The 18,537-nt window shown below is 47.5% G+C and overlaps 2 protein-coding genes across 2 annotated transcripts in view; both read left to right on the forward strand.

The window, feature by feature from the left end:
- Positions 1-9,491, forward strand: part of SPATA32 (spermatogenesis associated 32) — a 15,155-nt gene extending 5,664 nt beyond the window's left edge. Inside the window, exons 2-6 of the mRNA XM_023511185.1 lie at positions 6,622-6,676; positions 7,355-7,418; positions 7,660-8,433; positions 8,575-8,768; positions 9,381-9,491. Coding sequence (XP_023366953.1) covers positions 6,622-6,676; positions 7,355-7,418; positions 7,660-8,433; positions 8,575-8,768; positions 9,381-9,465 — 1,172 coding nt within the window. The 3' untranslated portion in view covers positions 9,466-9,491. The remainder of the gene's footprint in view (positions 1-6,621; positions 6,677-7,354; positions 7,419-7,659; positions 8,434-8,574; positions 8,769-9,380) is intronic.
- Positions 9,492-15,413: 5,922 nt separating this feature from the next.
- On the forward strand, positions 15,414-18,519 carry LOC105886649 (EF-hand calcium-binding domain-containing protein 3-like). The gene is made up of 8 exons (XM_012802875.1): positions 15,414-15,429; positions 15,512-15,595; positions 16,653-16,796; positions 17,153-17,224; positions 17,301-17,421; positions 17,662-17,840; positions 17,979-18,128; positions 18,356-18,519. The coding sequence occupies exons 1-8, from the start codon at positions 15,414-15,416 to the stop codon at positions 18,517-18,519; spliced, it is 930 nt and encodes a 309-aa protein (XP_012658329.1).
- Positions 18,520-18,537: the final 18 nt, after the last annotated feature.

The following is an 18,537-nucleotide window of genomic DNA, read 5'->3' on the forward strand; positions in this document are numbered from 1 at the left end:
TCTCAAAAAAAAAAAAAGCAAATAGCAAGACAGTAGATTTTAAACCAACAATATTTAACAATGAAGGGCAGAGATTAGCACAGTGGATTAAAAAAGCAAGACTTTATCTGCCTATTAGATATGCACTTTAAATAGAAACACAGTTTAAATGAAAAAGGAAATAAAAGGTATCCCATGCTAACACCAATCATAAGAAAGCTGAACTGACTATATTAATATCACTCAAAGCCGGTTTTAGATCTTGCCAGAGATAAAGGGGTGTCAGTTTATCAAGAATACATAACTATCCTAAGTGTTTATGTACCTTATATTAGAGCTTCAAAATACATGAAGCAGCCTGGATATAGTGGCTTCTATCTATAATTCCAGTGCTCTAGGAGTCTAAGCTGGGAGGATCACTTAAGGCTGGGAATTTGAGACCAGCCTAGACAATATAGTGAGACCCCTTCTCTACCAAAAATAAAAATTTAGCCGGGTATGGTGGCATGTGCCTGGAGTCTTCACTGTTTGGGAGGCTGAGGCAGGAGGATCACTTGAGCCCAGGATTTTGAGGCTGCAGTGAACAGTAATTGTGCCACTGTACTCCAGCCTGGGTGACAAAGTAAGACCTTGCCTCAAAAAAAAAAAAAAAAGGCATGAAGCAAAACCTAATAGAACTGCTAGGAGAAATTTATAGAGATTTCCCCATTCTTCTCTCAGTAATTGATAAAATAAGTATGGAGTGGCACCTGTGGCTCAAAGGAGTAGGGCGCCAGTCCATATACCAGAGGTGGCAGCAGGTTCAAACCTGGCCCCAGCCAAAAACTGCAAAAAAGAAAAAAGGAAGATCTGTTGTTTGGCGGAGCCTGTGGCTCAGTGAGTAGGGCTCTGGACCCATATACCAAGAGTTGCGGGTTCAAACCCAGCCCCAGCCGAACTGCAACCAAAAAATAGCCAGGTGTTGTGGTGGGCGCCTGTAGTCCCAGCTACTCAGGAGGCTGAGGCAAGAGAATCTCTTAAGACCAGGAGTTGGAGGTTGCTGTGAGCTGTGTGACGCCACGGCCCTCTACCGAGGGTGATAAAGTAAGACTCTGTCTCTACAAAAAAAAAAAAAAAGATAAAATAAGTAGACATAAATTAGCAAGGATAGAGACTTGAACAATACTTCCTACTAACATGACCCAAGTAACATTTATAGTAGAGTCAATCTACCCAACAACAGCATAATATTCTCTTCAAGTTTACAAAATAGGTCATAATCTGGGCCATAAAAAAGTCTCAACACGTTTAAAAGGATTCAAGTCATACTTCATCAAATATTCTCTGACCATAATGGAATTAAATTAAAAATCAATAACAGAAGGGAGCCTCATCTCTTTCCCCGAGTGAAAGACCCCATTGCAATGGTCCCTGTACCTGTCTGATGGTCCTGAATAGTCTTCCTCATCATGCTTTTAAAAAATAAATAAATATGGCTGGGTGTGGTGGCTCACGCCTGTGAGTTTGAGTTTGTGGTGGCTCAAGTTTGTGGAGCCAGGGGCGGTGCCTGTGGCTCAAAGAAGTAGGGCGTCGGTCCCATATACCGGAGGTGGTGGGTTCAAACCCGGCCCCAGCCAAAAACTGCAAAAAAAAAAAAGGAGTTTGAGACCAGCCTGAGTAAGAGTAAGACCCTGTCTCTACTAAAAAAATTAAAAAATAGAAAAACGAGCTGGGCATGGTGACAGGTGTCCGTACAGGAGGCCGGGGCAAGAGGATCACTTGAGCCCAGAAATTTGAGGTTGCTATAAGCTATGACACCACGGCACTCTGCCAAGTGTGACAAAGTGAGATTCTGTCTCAAAAAATAAAATAAGTGAATGAATAAATAACAGAAAAATAATAGAAAATCCCCAAATATTTGGAAAACAATACACTTCTGAATAATGCATGTGTTAAAGAAGGATCAAAGTGGAAATTAGGAAGTACTATAAACTGAATGAAAATGAAAACACAACCTTGATATTTATGGCATATAGTTAAAATCATAAGAATAAACTCTTATATTAGAAAAGAAAAAAAGTCTCAAATCAATGACGTCAGCTTCCACCTTAAGAAACTGGGAGGGCTGGGCATGGTGGCTCACCCCATAATCCCAGCACTCTGGGAGGATTGCTTGAGCCTGGGAGTTTGAGGCTACAGTGTGTGAGCTATGATCACACAGTGCACTCTGGCCTCACCCCATAATCCCCAGCACTCTGGGAGGATTGCTTGAGCCCAGGAGTTCGAGGCTCACTGTGTGAGCTATGATCACACAGTGCACTCTGGCCTGCATACAGACCTGTCTCTAAAACTAAGAAAGAGGGCAATGCCTGTGGCTCAAAGGAGTAGAGCCCGAGCCCCAGCCCCATGTGCCGGAGGTGGCGGGTTCAAACCCAGCCCCAGCCAAAAAAACTTCGAGAAAAAAAAATAGTAAGAAAGAAAGAAACTAGGGAGAAGAAAAAGCAGATGAATCCCAAAATAAACAAAAGAAAAAATAATAACGATCTGAGTGGCAATTGAGGAAAAGAAAGTAGATAAACAATAAAGGAAATAAATGGAACCAAAGGTTGCTTCTTTGAGATCAACAAAATTGATAAATCAATCTCTAGCCAAACTGACAAAATTAGGAATTAAAGAGATGATATCACTATAGATTCTACACATATGAAAAGCAAATGTTATGAGCAAATTATGCCAATAAATTTGACAGCTTACATAAAATAGATTCCTTAAAGATACTCAATAGCCTACTTATTCTTCTTTGTTGTGGTAAAATATACATAATATAAAATTGACCATTTTAGCCATTTTCAGTGTATATTCAGTGGCATTAAGTACATTTATGTCATTGTGAGCCATTGCCATTATCTATCTCCAGAATATCTGTTTCTACTTTTTTTTTCCCTTTGTGACAGAGTCTCTCTCTCTGTTGCCCAGGCCAGAGTTCTGTGGCATCATCATAGCTCACAGCAACCTCAAACTCCTGGGTTCATGTGATCTTCCTGCCTCCACCTCCTGAACAGCTGAGCCTACAGGTGCCCAGCATGAGGCCTGGCTAATTTTTCTATTTTTGGTGGAGAGGGGGGGTCTCAATTTGCTCAGGCTAGTCTCCAACTCCTGAACTTAATTGATCCTCCTATCTCAGCCTCCCAGGGTGGTAGCATTATAGGCAGGAGCCACTGTGCCTGACCCTTTCAGAAAAAAAATTTTTTTAGACAGAGCCTCAAGCCGTCCCCTGGGTAGAGTGCTATGGCATCACAGCTCACAGCAACCTCCAACTCCTGGGCTCAAGCAAGTCTCCTGCCCCAGCCTCCCAAGTAGCTGGGACCACAGGCGCCCACCACAACGCCTGGCTATTTTTTGGTTGCCGCCATCATTGTTGTTTGGCTGGCCCGGGCTGGATTCAAACCCGCCACCTTAGGTGTATGTGGCTGGTGCCTTAGCCACTTGAGTCACAGGTGCTGAGCCCAGAAAATTGAAGAGAGAATATCTTTCAACTCATTCTATGAAGCCAATGTTACTATCAAAACCTAACAAAGACATTACAAGAAAAGAAAATTAGGCCGGACACACTGGCTCATGCCTGTAATCCTAGCACTTTGGGAGGCCAAGATGGGTGGATTGCCTAAGCTCACAGATTTGAGACCAGCCTGAGTCAGAGTGAGACCCCACCTCTAAAAATAGCTGGGCATTGTGGTGAGTGCCTGTAGTCTCAGCTACTCAGGAGGCTGAGACAAGAGGATCACTTGAGCCCAAGAGTTTGAGGTTGCTGTAAGCTATGATGCTATGGTACTCTACCAACAGTGATAAAGTGAGACTCTGTCTCAAAAAAAAAAAAAAAAGAAAGAAAATTACATACCAATATACCCTCCTCATCCATTATATATGGAGGGTGCCAAAAAATGTATACACATTTTAAGAAAGGAAAAAACTATTAAAATTATAAACTTCAAATCACATTTGACTTCTGCAAATATAAGAGATATATATTACATAAGATGACAAACATCTGTATATACTGAGTATTAAAAAAATTTTTTTGAGATAGTCTTACTATGTTGCCCTCGGTAGAGTGCCATAGCGTCATAGCTCACAGCAACCTCAAACTCTTGGGCTTCTGTGATTCTCTTGCCTCAGCCTCCCAAGTAGCTGGGACTACAGGTGCCCACCACAATGCCTGGCTATTTTTTTGTTGCAGTTGTCAGTGTTGATTTTAGCTGGCCCTGGCTGGGTTTGAACGCCCTACCCACTAAGCTATGGGTGCTGCTGAGTACTAAAATTTTAATACAGTTTTTGCCCTTTTAAAAAGTATAAATTTTTTGGCACCCTCCTGATATGAAAATTCTAAAAAAATTTAGCCAATCACATTCAACAATATATATTTAATAAAAAGGATAATACATTATGACCAAATGAGCTTTATCCCAATAATGCAATTTGGTTTAACATTTGTTTGTAATTTTATTTTTGGAGACAGTCTCAGTCTATTTGTTTGAATAAGCGTGCATTGTAGCTCACTGCAACTTCAAACTCCGGGGCTCAAGCATTCCTCCTATTTCACCTTCCCAAGTAGCTGGGGCTATAGGTACATGCCACCATGCCTACCTAATTTGGGGAGTTTCATTCCTTTTTCTTTTTTCTTTTTTTTAAGATAGGGTCTGGCTATGTTGCTCAGACTGGTCTTGAACTCCTAGCTTCAAGTGATCCTCCTACCTTGACCTCCCAAAACACTAGATTTTAGGCATAAGCCACCATACCCAGCCTTATTTAACATTTAAAAAATCAATTTATTTCACCATAAATAGGATATATAAGAATTAACTAAATAACATAACATTACTTGTATGTTAATATATCACAGCATATTATACATGACATATACAATATAGTAACAGAATATAAACAAACAAACATGATCATCTCAATAAGTGCAGAAAAAGCCAGGGGTGGTGGCTCACACCTATAATCTTAGAACTGTGGGAGGACAAGGTGGGAGGATTGCTTGAGCTCAAGAGTTTGAGACCAGCCTGAGCAAGAGTGAGACCCCATCTCTACTAAAAATAGAAAAACTAGCAGGCGCCTATAGTCCCAGCTTCTCAGGAGGCTGAGACAAGAAGATTGCTCCAGCCCAAGAGTTTGAGGTTGCTGTGAGCTATGATGATGATATGGCATTCTACCGAGGGTGACAGAGTGAGAGACTGTTGTTGCAGAAAAAGCATAAAACAAAATCCAACATCGATTCCTAATTAAAAGCTAAGCAAAATTCCTCAACCTTATAAAGGACAGCTATGAAAAAACTATAGTTATCGTCATACTTAATGTTTCTACCTAAACCCCAGAATGAAGCAGACTTTTTCTTCCAACTCCTCCTCCCCATGCTGCTACAAGGCTCAGGCTGCAATAATTTCTCCTCCTGTCCATACCCAGTTGCTGTTCATGGAAGGGTTGAGGCTGTGAGTGCTGACTTAAATTGCCCAGGGAAATTCTATAGAGCAAGTAAAGGCAGGTCTTGCGGTCAGAAGCCTGGGGAACAACAGGACTCGGGCAGGGAAATTGGAGATGGGGCAGAGAGATGTGAGGAAGCCGAGGAGGTAGAGGGTTCTGAAGAGACCGCGGAGCTGGCCTCAGGGAGCTGTCCATGGTGGTGACTGCAAAGCCCTGTCTCTCAGCCGACCCAAGATCCCCCAGGCCCAAGCTGAGGCCAGTTCCCAGTCTCAGGATCAGCCATGGAAGTACCCCTCTTCCCAGCCTCTGCATCTCTTGGAAGAGGTCATAGCACATTCTTATCCTACTTATATAATCCTGGGGGCAGTTCCCGGCCAGAGGCAGGGCCGTCACTTCTTCCACATCCCAGGTTCATGGGGACCCACCTGGCATGATGGCAGGATTGCCATGACAGCCCCCCTATCTACTACCCTGGAGAACAGAGAACAGAACAGCCTGGTGCTTGCTAGCCCAAGAGGATGAAGCAGCAGCTTCTGCAGTAAAAATTCAAGCCTCCAAGGAGGTGGGAGAACCTCCCCAAGGAGTCAGTCTCCTCTGCAGAGGGTAACCCAAGCTCACAAATAACCAGACAGGTGCTAACATCACCTCAAATCACATACCTGGAATGAGGGTTTTGGTTTAGAGGTCAGGGATGGATGGCCCAGAGAGAAGGGAGAAGGCAGGAAGAGGAACAGAAATGGTGGAGATGAGGCAGGTTCAAGTGGGCTCTGACGGGAACCCACACGGTCACAGGCTCTTGGGCAGGACAGCAGTGCAGGAAGCTCAGGAGGTTCTTGAGTCAAACCTGCATTAACATCCTCACTTTGGGGCAAATGACCCTCTTCTAATTTTCTGTGTTGAATCAGTGAGATAAAGGACATAGAATGCCCAAGATGTAGCAGTGCTCAGTCAAGGGAAAGGCTCCGCCAGCATTCGCCCCATGGAGGATGCAGATGGGGTGGGACAAAGATGGCAAGTGGAGGGGACGACTGGTGGTTCTGGCTGGGAAGGGGCACAGAGGGTGAGGGGAAAGGGAAGGAGGGCGGGAGGAGGCAGCAGCACTGCAGACCTGACTCCAGATCCCTCAGAGACTGTCCCCCACTTTGCAGCTCCCTGCCCTCACCTCCTTCTCCCTGCCAGGTGCCCACGGATTACCCTGCTGTGGCCAGAAGTCTGTGGAAATAGTGGATATCCGGTGAGAAGCGGTCTGCCATCATCGTAGGGCCTGCCTCTGGCCTCCCCACAACCTCTAGCCTTTACCCACTGACACCACATATCCCCCAACCGCAGGTTCCCTCCATTTTGCTCATTTCCGAACTTCCCCAGGGGCAGTATCCAGGCCAGAAGGCTGGGGAGGGGGAAGGGTCTCTACCACCCCTTTCTGTTTCTGCCTTCAGCCCTAACACTGGATAAGGACTGGGGGTGGGGGGTATATCCAAGGACAAGGATGTCACCTGACACTTAGAGCTACCGTACCTATTAAGGACAGAGCTGTCCAAGGTGGGAGTGGGCAAATGGGTGGGGACATTGCCCTGGGCTTCCCCCTCTGTAAGGAGCCACTTTCTGGGCACTGATTCTCAAAGTGAGCTGCATCAGCTCACCCCTTCAATGCTTGAGAAAATGCAGATTCACAGGCCTTACCTCCAACCAACCGGATCCCTCTTTGAGGTGAGGCATGAACTGCCAAGTTTGGAGATACCATTGCAGACTTCTTGGTGGACAGCCTGTAGAATAGATGAGGGGGTAGGGAAGCATCTTGCCAGTCCTTGTACAAGGCAGGTGGCTTTAAGAACCCCAGAGACCCCCTTCCCCCTGCAGTCACTCCATCTACTCTACAGATCCCTATCACCCACTCTGTCTCCTTCTGTCTCAGGGATGATGACTTAAACCCACAGCATTTCCAGTCCCAGATGATGAAAGAGGAAGATGAGATAGCGGTAAGAATGGGAAAGTCACTTCTTACAGGGCAAGGATCCCTAAACCCCAACCATCCCCAGTCCTCGACAACTCTGGGACCCTCATTCCAGGCCAGTGTGTGCTCATACAGTACCCACACATAGCATGGGGGGGGGAAGAGCAGGACCTAGGCAGGGTGGGACAGGAACCTGGGGTGAGGGAGGACCTCAGGGGCAGGGACCTCCAGCTCTTACCTCCTCAGCTTTGACTTGAATCCTTTAGCTGGAGGCAGAGCAGGAATTGCTAGAGCAGGAATCCCCACCCAAAGTGAACTTGGACCCGGACCCAGACCTAGGCCCAGTCCCAGATCTCGAGCTCGTGACTTTGCTGAAGTCAGAGCTGCACCCAGCACTCAACCCAGAAGTTGAAGTAGATACATGGAAGGTGAGTGATGGCGATGAAGAGCCCAAGAAGCTGGAGTACAGGATAGAGCCCGTCCACCCCTACACAGAGGGTCTACCGTTGCTGCAGAACTTCAGGCCCTGGAGTATGAATTCAAACACCAGCTACACGAGTTCCCCAGAGGAGAGCCAGGTGTTCACTGAGCATCGTTCTATCCGCGTGCAGACCTCCAAGCACCTCTTCTGGGCAAACAAGCTCATTCAGGCCTCAGAACACAGCCTGCAGAAGGAGATAAACGTGCATCTCAAAAAGAGTGGTGGAGACAAGACCACCAGCCACCTAGGCCAGAATTTTATCCATACCAACACCCCGAGCTCCAAGAATCAGGTCCAGACCTCCAGTGCTCACTCAGATCATCCAGCCACAGGCTCCCAGGTGCCACCAAGCACTCACCTATCCTCCTCCAGTCTTTCGCCAGCCATTGGCCTGGCAGAGCTAATCAACTTTGCATCTTCTCTGGCCATGGCCTCCTCCAGTAAGATGAACTTGCCCAATTTGGAGCACATAATCAAAGCTCAATCCCAGAAGACTGAGGAACCTTCTACAGAGCCCATCCAGCCTTCTACAGAGCCTGTCCAGCCTTCCACAGAAACTGTCCAGCCTTCTACAGAGCCTGTCCAGCCTTCTACAAAAACCGTCCAGCCTTCTACAGAGCCTGTCCAGCCGTCTACAGAAACCGTCCAGCCTTCTACAGAGCCTGTCCAACCTGCTGCAGACAAGCAAAAGCTGGGAAAGCAGGAGGAGATACCACCAGAGAAACCACCTGAAGATGGAGAGCCACAGAAAACTTGGAATCAGGAAGACAAGAATCTCCCTCGCTCTTACCTTGACTTCAGCAAACTGGGGGCCAAGAGGGCCACCATTGAAGGAGAAATGAAGCTTCTCCAGCCTCCAGCTATCCCTCCCCCGCTGCAGGGAGCCAGGAAAGAGTAAGTAAGGCCAGCACCACAGCTCTCCCCAGGGAGGAGGGCTATGCTAGGATGGGGGGGCCCTGCTCTTCACATAGCCAGGTAGGGGTGGAGAACAGTGGAATGAGAGGCTGGGTGAGGTGGGGGGGATGTACAGCAGGCTGTGATGCCTCGACCTGAGTGACCTCATAAAGGCTACTGGAAACAAGGTTCCGGTGGGCTGAGGTCCAATGCCAAGGCCAGGGCCGCAGGAGGCCTGGGGACCATGGAGGGTGAGCACTCTGGGATCAGGGCAGGGGCCTGGGTTCACATGGGAAGGGCCATGATGGTTTAAAAAGCTTCCCACCGGGCGGCAGTACCTCCCTAAGCAGGAAATGCTCAAGCTAGTGTCTGCCCTGCAGAGAGCTTGCTGGCCCCAGCCCTGGAGTCCAGGATGCCCTGTTGAGGGCAAGATGAGAGAGCAGAGCTCTCCAGCACCCCTTGCTTTCTGGTGATGAATGGACACAGAACAGAACAGCAGCTGCCCAGCTGCATGCAGCAGCAACATTACCCCCCAGAGGCTTCTGGGTTCTCCCCTCTCCCCCGACACCTCCCATCTGGGGTCCAAGTGACAATCTCTCTTTTGTGTTGCAGCTCAGTGCCGGGAACCAAGAAAGGGAATCCATTATTGCTGAAAATTCATTTTAAGGTGTCATCCCCCTCTATCCCAGAGAAATGACTATACAAAACCAGTAAAGCCTCCAGTGCTGGCCCTCGGCTCAGACTTTTTGTGCAAGTACTCCTGGACCAGTTAGCTCACCTAGTTGCTGCGTCTTGATCTCAATTTTTTTAGGGATGCCAACCCCATTTTTTAGTTGCCCCAGCCCTACCTCTTCAGGAGGCACTTCCTGGCAATCTATCTCACCCCTGCCTACTCCCCAGGGGCACTTCCCCTTTACTCCCACCTAGCAGACCATCTAGCCCAGCAGGGAGATTTGTAACTAGTCTAGGGGAGGCCTCTGTTCCCACACGTGAAATGGGCTCCCTCTTGGTCTGAAGCCAGGGCATGCTGGGATCATCTGAGGCAATGGCCTCCTGGGGGTGGCACTAAGCAGGCGAGAAGGCAAGCCTGAGTGGGGTTCTTCCACTTCTCTCCTCCGGGAAGGCCCGGCATGGAGAAGGGATGATATCCAGGCACTTGAAGGAGGGAAAAAATGAGGCTGAAGAAACGGTCCTCCAGGAAACTGCAGCCTGGAGCTGGAGATACCCCAAATGCAGAGGAGAGTCATGTGTAATGGTGCAAGTTCAGAACCCAGTTGTGCACACTCACACACATGCCAGACACCACCAACTGCCCAAAATATCACACATACAGTCACACGACACATCTGCACACACAGAGAAAGCACACTCCTTGCATACCCACACACGTGCCTGTGATGCAGTCATATGCGCAAAAGATGCACACAAATGCACTCGCACATCTGGGGTTGGACCTTGGAGGCTCAGAGGATGGACAGTGTGGGCAAGCTTCTGGCACAGGAGAGATGGTAGCAAAGGAGGGAAGAAAATTTGGGGGTGGGAGTATGGACACAGGTGTAGATAGGGAAGCTGGGAGAAGCCATGGAGGCCATGCCACGGCCTGGGCCCTAGTAACCCCCGCCGCCCACTCTGGGCCTCAGGCTCCCTCCCAAGTAAAAGCTCTGCCTTGCAGATCTTCAACATCCTGCCTGGCCTTGAGCGAAGCAGAGGAGGGAGGTGCCTGGGGCCTGGAGAGTGGGATTCAGAAGGATTGAGCAGTTAAGAATGGGCCAGACCTGAGAAGGGGGGCAGGAGGCTGGAAGGAGGGACAATGGGGAGATACAGAGGTGAGTGTCTTGTGAGGGGCTCAGCCAAAGTGTCCTTTGGTCTGAGGGCTCATCTTTCTAGGGTATTTTTGTTTTGTCTTAATAAACTATTTTTTTGGAGCAGAAAGTTCAGAGAGTTCCCATATACCCCATCCCCACTCACAAGCTCCCCTACTATGGATACCCTGCACCAGAGGGGTATATTTATTACCACTGACAAACCCACACTGGCACATCATCATCACCCAAGTCCATAGTTATTACATTAGGGCTCACTATGGGTCAGGCCAATATATAATGACACATGCCCCCCAACCATCACACTATCATACAGAGTAGTTCCACTGCCCTAAAATGCCCCTGTGCTCTGCTTGTTCATCCTCCCTCCCCGCACCAGCTGGCAACCACTGATCCTTTTACTGTCTCTACAATTCTGCTTTTCCAGAATGAGTTGGAATCTTACAATATGTAGCCTTTTCAGATTGGCTTCTTTCACCTTGAAATCCACTTTTAAGTTTCTTCCATGTCTCTTTGTGACTTGGCAGCTCATTTCTTTTTAGTGCTGAGTAAGAGCTATTGTCTGGGCATACCACAGTTTGTTCTGGCACAGGAGAGATGGTAGCAAAGGAGGGAAGAAAATTTGGGGTGGGAGTATGGGCACAGGTGTAGATAGGGAAGCTGGGAGCCATTGTTCATCCATTCACCTGCTGGAGGACTTCTTAGTTGTTTCCAAGTTTGGGCAATTATGAATAAAGCTGCTATAAACATCTATGTGCAGGTTTTTGTGTGGATATAAGTTTTCAAATCATTCAGGGTAAATACCAACAAGCACAATTGCTGGATCCTATAGTAAGGATATATTTAGTTTTATAAGAAATTGCCAAACTGTCTTCCAAAGTGGCTGTACCACCAGCATTCCCACCAGCAATGCATGAGAGTTCCTTTTGCTCCATATCCTCTCTAGCAGTTGGTGTTACCAGTGTTTTGGATTTTGGTATACAATTGGAGTATAGTGATATATCATTATTTTAATTTGTAATTCCCTAGCAACATGATATTGACCACCTTTTCATATGTTTACTTTCCATTTGTGTATATTCTTTGGTGAGACATCTGTTCAGATGTTTTGTCCATTTTTTTAAATTGTGTTATTTTCTTACCATTGAGTTTTATGGTATTTGTATATTTTGGATGATACTCCTTTATAAATGTGTCGTTTACAAATATTTTCTCCCAGACCATATCTTGTCTTCCCATTTTCTTGACATTGTCTTTCACAGGCAGTTTGTAGTTGTAATAAAGCCCAGCTTATGAGTTATTTCTTCCACAGATCATGTCTTTAGTGTTGATTCTAAAAAGTTACCCCCCTACCCAAGTTTGATTAGGTTTTCTCCTACACTATCTTCTAGTTTTATAGATTGGGGTTTCACATTTGGGTCTATGATCCATATTGAGTTAATTTTTGTGAAGGATATAAGGTCTGTGTCTGTATGTGGTTTTTTGCCTATGACAACAATCATGTCATCTTCAAAGTTTTATTTCTTCCTTCCCGATTTGTATACCTTTTGTTTTCTTTTCTTGTCTTATTGCATTTGCTAGAATTTCCAGTATAATGTTAAAAAACAATTGTGAGAGGGGAACATCTCTGCCTTGTTTTTGTTCTCAGCAGGAAAGCCCCAAGTTTCTCGCCATTAGGTACAATGTTAGCTGTAGTTTTTTTTTGTAGATGTTCTTTATCAAGTTGAGGAAGTCCTTCTCTATTCCTAATTTGCTGAAAGTTTTTACTATGAATGTGTGTTGAATTGTGTCAACTGCTATTTCTGCATTTATTTATATTATGTGGTTTTTCTTCTTTAACTAGTTGATGTGATAGGTTACATTAATTGATTTCCAAATGTTGAATCAGCCTTTCATCCCTGGGATAAATCTCACTCAGTCATGAAGTATAATTTTTTTATACATTGTTGGATTCAGTTGCTAATATTTTGTTGAAGATTTTTGCATCTACACTCATGAGAGATATTGGCCTGTAGTTTTCTTTTCTGATAATTTTCTCATTTCTCTTTTGGCATTAGGGTAATGTTGGCCTTATAGAATGAGTTAGAACTTATTCTTTTGGCTTCTATCATCTGTAAGAAATTACAGCAAGTTGATATAATTTCTTCCTTTAATGTTTGGTAGAATTCACCAGTGAACCCATCCCTAAGCCCAAAACTGATGGTTTCTGTTTTGGAAGGTTACTAGTTATTAATTCGATGTCTTTAATAGATCTAGACTTATTCATATTGTCTATTTCTTTGTATGTGAGTTTTGGCAAATTGTGTCTTTTGAGGAGCTGGTCCATTTCATCTAGCTAGGTTATCAAATTTGTGGCATAGAGTTATTCATAATATTCCTTTATCGTCCTTTGAATGTCCATGATATCTATAGTAATGCCCCCTCTTTCATATTTTATATTAGTAATTTGTGTCTTTTCTCCTCATTTTTTTTGGCTAGCCTCGGTAGAATGTTATTCATTTTATTGATCTTTTCAAAGAACTAGCTTTTGGCTTTGTTGATTTTTTTCTATTGATTTCCTGCTTTCAATTTCATTGATTTTTGCTCAAGTTTTTATTATTTTAATTCTGCTTACTTTGAATTAAATTTGTTCTTCTTTTTCTAGTTTCCTAAGGTAGAAGCTTAAGTTCTTGATTTTCGGTCAGGTGCAATGGTTTACGCTGTAATTCCAAAATTTTGGCAAGCCTAGGCAGGAGGATCACTTGAGCAGGAATACAAGTTTACAATAAGCCATGATCTCACCACTGCACTCCAGCCTGGGCACCAGAGAAAGATCCTGTCTCTTAAAAAAAAAAAATTACTGGCGGGCCGCACCCATGGCTCTGTGAGTAGGGTGCCGGCCCTATATACCGAGGGTGGCGGGTTCAAGCCCAGCCCCAGCCAAACTGCAACAAAAATAGTTGGGCATTGTGGTGGGCGCCTGTGGTCCCAGCTACTCAGGAGGCTGAGGCAAGAGAATCACCTAAGCCCAAGAGCTGGAGGTTGCTGTGAGCTGCAACGCCACAGCACTCTACCGAAGGCAACAAAGTGAGACTCTGTCTCTTAAAAAAAAAAAAAATCATTGGCTGGGTGCAGTGGCTCATGCCTGTAATCCTAGCACTTTGGGTGGCCAAGGCAGGTGGATTGCTTGAGCTCATGAAGTCAAGACCAGCCTGAGCAAAAAGCGAGACCACGTCTCTACTAAAAATAGAAAAACTGAGGCAAGAGGCTCGCTTGAGCCCACGAGTTGGAGGTTGCTATGAGCTATGACACCATTCCACTCTACCCAGGGCAAAAGCTTGAGACTTTGTCTCAAATATATATATATATATATTGGGCCAGGGTTGGTGGCTTCTGTGTGTGATCCTAGCACTATGGGAGGCTGAGGCATTGAGCTCCGAGTTCAAGACCAGCCTGGGCAAGAGTGAGACCCTCCCTCCCCACTAAAAGAAAAATTAGCTGGGCCTGTAGTCCCAGCTGCCCAGGAGGCTGAGGCAGGAGGATCACTTGAACCCAAAAGTTTAAGGTGGCCATGACCTAAGCTGATGCTACAGCACTCTAACCTGGGGCAAAGTGAGATTATGTGTTTAAAAAAAATTATTGATTTCATATCTTTCTAAAATATGTATTCAATGCTATAAATTTCCCTCTAAGCACAGTTTTCACATCCTCCAAATTTTGAACAAAATATTTTAAAATTTCACTAGTGAGTTCTTCTTTGATCCATGTTATTTAAAAGTGTGTTGTTTAATCTCTCAGTATCTTCTTATTTTCCAGCTATGTTTATGTCACTGATTTCTAGTTTAATTCCTTTGTGATCTTAGAGCAGACATTGTATGATTTATATTAAATTTGTTAAGGTTTCCTGGAGTAGTTTTTAAATGTGAGAGGCAATGCCAGCTGCAATGGCATGTGCTCATAGTCCCAGCTACTAGGGAGGCTGAGATAGGAGGATCACTTGAGCCCAGAAGTTTGAGACCAACCTAAACAACACACCAAGACCCCATCTCTAAAAAATAAAACATGGTAGGTGAACTCTCCCCTCCTACCCTGTCTATGGGACCCTAGGGCCTGCTTCTCCCTCTGGGCCTCTGCCATCCTGATTTAGTATCCAAAGTGGAGTCGCAAATTCAGATGCCTGAAAGGAGGCAGGATCTCAAAAAAAGAAAGCAATAAGTGCCCTGCCAGGGAGAAAATAAATGGGCCTATGGTTAGGGAGAGTGTGTGCCTCTCAGCAAAAGGTATTAAAACCCACTGCAAAAGCAGTGTGGGGCACTGGACTGCCCTAAGGGACTGTGACTCTGCCTTTCAGGCAGCAGAAGGCGGAAGACCAAGAGATCCCCGTTGATACAGAGAACACAGAGGTGATCAGGGCTGAAGGAGGGCCCCTTTCCCTCCGGGTGGGGGACGGGGGGAATTACTGCCCCAGCCCTGCTCCCAGAATACTCTAGCCTGAGTGCTGCAGGTGCAGCCTCTTGTGGAGTTTCCTGGGAGGAGGTGGGACTGTACACCCATAGGACTAGTCCCAGGTGCCCTCGATTCTGAGCTATTAAATGGGGTGGGCTCCTCTGCCCTATTTTCTCCCTGCTTGTAAGGCCTCCACAGAAGCCTCAAAGGCTGATCACACGAGATCTAGAAGAGGAGCAGGTCAGTAGGATGCAGAAAGGGAGGCTGCGGCTGCATACTGCCCAGCTGACCCAGATGGAGCCAGCAGCAGCCATGGCCAGGAAGGCGGAGCAGACAACACAGAGGGCAAGGGAATTCAAGGGCCCAGTAGCTAACCGATCAGCAGAGTCATGCCTAGATGCCGGGTCTCAGAGGTGAGCACAGAGAATGGAGGCCAGGCCTGGGGTGCTGGGTTCAGGGTAAGGCCTGCCTGGCCCTGGCATCTCTCTGCAGCAGGTGCACAGCCCTTTCCAACCTCTTCCTCCTATAGCAGCTTGACAGATGAGAACATGCTGCCCCTGACATCCCGGCAGCTGGCAGGTGAGGGCCCTGGGCTGGGAGTAGGGAAGAAAATTAGGGGTACTCAGGGCAAAACTAAGGGGTTGCCTGCTCCCAGGTTGGGATCACTACATAAATCCAGTGTTTGTAACCTTCCCTCCATGCTTGTCTAATCTATCTCTACTATCCCTAAGGCTCACAAATATGCATGGCCCCAGAGACTTGGGTGGGGGGGTGTATAAAGGAGGAAGGGAAGGAAAAAACTAGGTGGATTCATGGATAGGTGAATGAAGGTATTTGGATGGATGAATAGATCAGTGAAGAGGATGGAAAGAAGGAAGGGAGTGGGGAAAGGAGAAAATATGGGGGGAAAAATCAGAGTTCCACCATCCCACTGGGATCTGGGGCTGTTGGCAGTAAGGACAGAAGAAACCATTTCTCCAATACTCCCCAAAGATATGTCCTGATATTGGCAGGTGTCCCTCAAAGCAGAATCATTTTATTTATTGCCAACAGTTTTTGGTACCAGCTACATGCTGCAGAGCACCAGAGCACTGTAGCTTCAGAACCAGACTGTCAGGTGTGACCCTGGCCATGAATTTTGAATATTTTTCATACAAACATAAGTTTTGGACATAGGATTTGAAGAGGCACTTAACAAGCACAATAGCCACTACTATTCTTTATATTAAAATTTATGGCCTGGCATTGTGGCACATGCCTGTAATCCTAGCACTCTGGGAAGCCGAGACAGGTGGATTGCCTGAGCTCATGAGTTCAAGACCAGCCTGAGCCAGAGTGAGACCTGTCTCTAAAAATAGCTGGGCATTGTGGTAGACATCTGTAGTCCCAGCTACTTGGAAGGCTGAGGCAAGAGAATCACCTGAGTCCAAGAATTGGAGGTTGCTGTGACACCAAGGCACTTTACCCAAGGTGACAAAATTGAGACTCTGTATCAAAAAAAAAAAAAAAGTTATGATATCCAGGGGGTTGGAATGACCCAAGTCACCAATCGTTCCTACGTGAGCTAGAGAGGGCAGTGCTCAGGATTCTCATGTGGGCAGTTCACCTTGCTGCCTTCCCCCTTCTCTACCCTCAGCCTTCCAGGATCTCTTTAAACTGTTCAGCTCCAGCCCAGCAGGTGCTGTGGACATGCGCAGTATGAAAGTTGCCTTGCGCAATGTGGGTATTCAGCTGAGTCCACAGGAGATGTGTGAAGCTCTACAGCGGGCAGACTTGGATGGTTGGTGCCCTCATCCCTGCCCTCTTGTCCTCTCCCGCCTCTGGGCAGTCCCTTAAAGAATGCCATCCCTTCCCACAAAGTCCCTAAACTTCTCTCTTCCAGGAAGTCTGCCCTGATCAACATGCCTACCATGGCCTATAAACACTGCTTCTGTGTTAATCCTTGTTCTGATTTGTGGCTCCTCAAGGCTATTTCTTAGGCTATTTCTCCTTTATTCAAACTGGGGTCCACCCTTGGCTAGAGCCAGATCTAGATTCTCTTTTAACACCTGAAACTGCTAGCAAGTCCAGCATGTACAGGGCATGCCTTCTCTGGGGGCAGGTATCCATAGCACCCCCACCTCTCTTTCTTCCCAGGTGATGGAATTGTGAGCTTCAAAGACTTCCTGGGTGTGCTTACTGACAACCAGCTCTTGGCTCAGTGCATGGGTGAGGCTGATGGGCAGCTGGGGGCCTGGCCTGGGGGTGGCCTCTCCTCACTTTCCCCCATGTTTCCTGCTCCCAGGCCAGGTGAGGAACAGCTGCGTCGGTGACCCCCAGGGCCTGCAGACCCTGTTCTTAGAGATGCTGTTCAAGCTGCTGCGCCAAGGCTTTGTGCCCTCCAAGTCAGTGCAGGAGTTGACGAGGTGGGCACAGCCATACCAGCTCCGGGGCCCTGGATGGGAGGTGCAGACCCGCCGGGTACAGAACCCCTGATGTTCCTGCCGCAGGGAGGAGCTCTCTGAATTCTGAGTCAGTTTCCTGGGTCCTAACCGACCCCAGGTTAAAAAAAAATGGCTCCTTGTCCTTTGGTTTTCTCCATTTGCGAGATGGAGAGGACTGGAGCGGCTCTGTCTGAGGCGGCCACCTCATCTTTCTCCTCCAAGTTACTACTTCAAGAAGCAGCAGGCTTTGCGGTTGGGCCCAGACTGGAGGGGCCGGTCCCGCGGCCATGGCCACTCTGCGCGTGCCCACGCGGGCCTCACCTTCTTCTGCCAGGCCGCACGCGTCGGTGGCCTCTCCAGCTCCCAGCTGTCGCGCTCGCTGCACAGGCTGAACAAAGCGGGTGTGCCCCCGGCTGGGCGGGGGTCGAGGCCAGGAACGCTGGGCGGGGATTTCCTCCAGTCACACAAAATGCCCATCCCCGCCTCTGGGTCCCCAGGACCTACTCTCAGGACTACCTCCTCCCCGGTGCCCTCCCCAGATGTGCGCAGCCCCTATTCTCAGATACCGAACCTGGAAGGACGGACACCATCAGAACGCAGGACGCGGGGCAGAGCCCCAGGCCCCGACGTCCGGCTCCCCAAGCCAGGCGAGCCCAAGCGCCCGCCCAGCGTGGGGCGGACCAACCAAGGTGAGGGCTGGAGGGTGGAACATGCAGATAAGGGCGTGGCCAACTGGGGGGCGGGGCGGATGGGGCGTGGCCTTCGGGCGGGAGCCGGCAACAGAATGCTGCAAAGGGAAAGGAAAGAAATCCCGACGCGGTGGACCCACGTGGGACGTGCTGAGCGCTTTCGGCGTAAGTGGGAATTGTGCTAGGTAGTGGGGTAGGAGGCTGGACCGGCTCAAACGGGGCGGGAGGCCGCCTGAAGTGGAGCCTTCCCGCAGGGTTCGCTGGCCGGCCGTCAGAGCACGTGCGCCGCTGGAAGCAGGCTCCTTCCCCCACAACTCTAGTGCAGAAGCATCCCTTCTCCCCTTCGCCAGCCTGTTCGCAGAGACCTGCTATGAAGAGCTGGCACAAGTAAAGCGTTTGCTTAACGAAA

This window comes from Otolemur garnettii, unplaced genomic scaffold, assembly GCF_000181295.1.
Source record: "Otolemur garnettii isolate 467f Iridium unplaced genomic scaffold, OtoGar3 scaffold00018, whole genome shotgun sequence".
Classification (NCBI taxonomy): domain Eukaryota; kingdom Metazoa; phylum Chordata; class Mammalia; order Primates; family Galagidae; genus Otolemur; species Otolemur garnettii.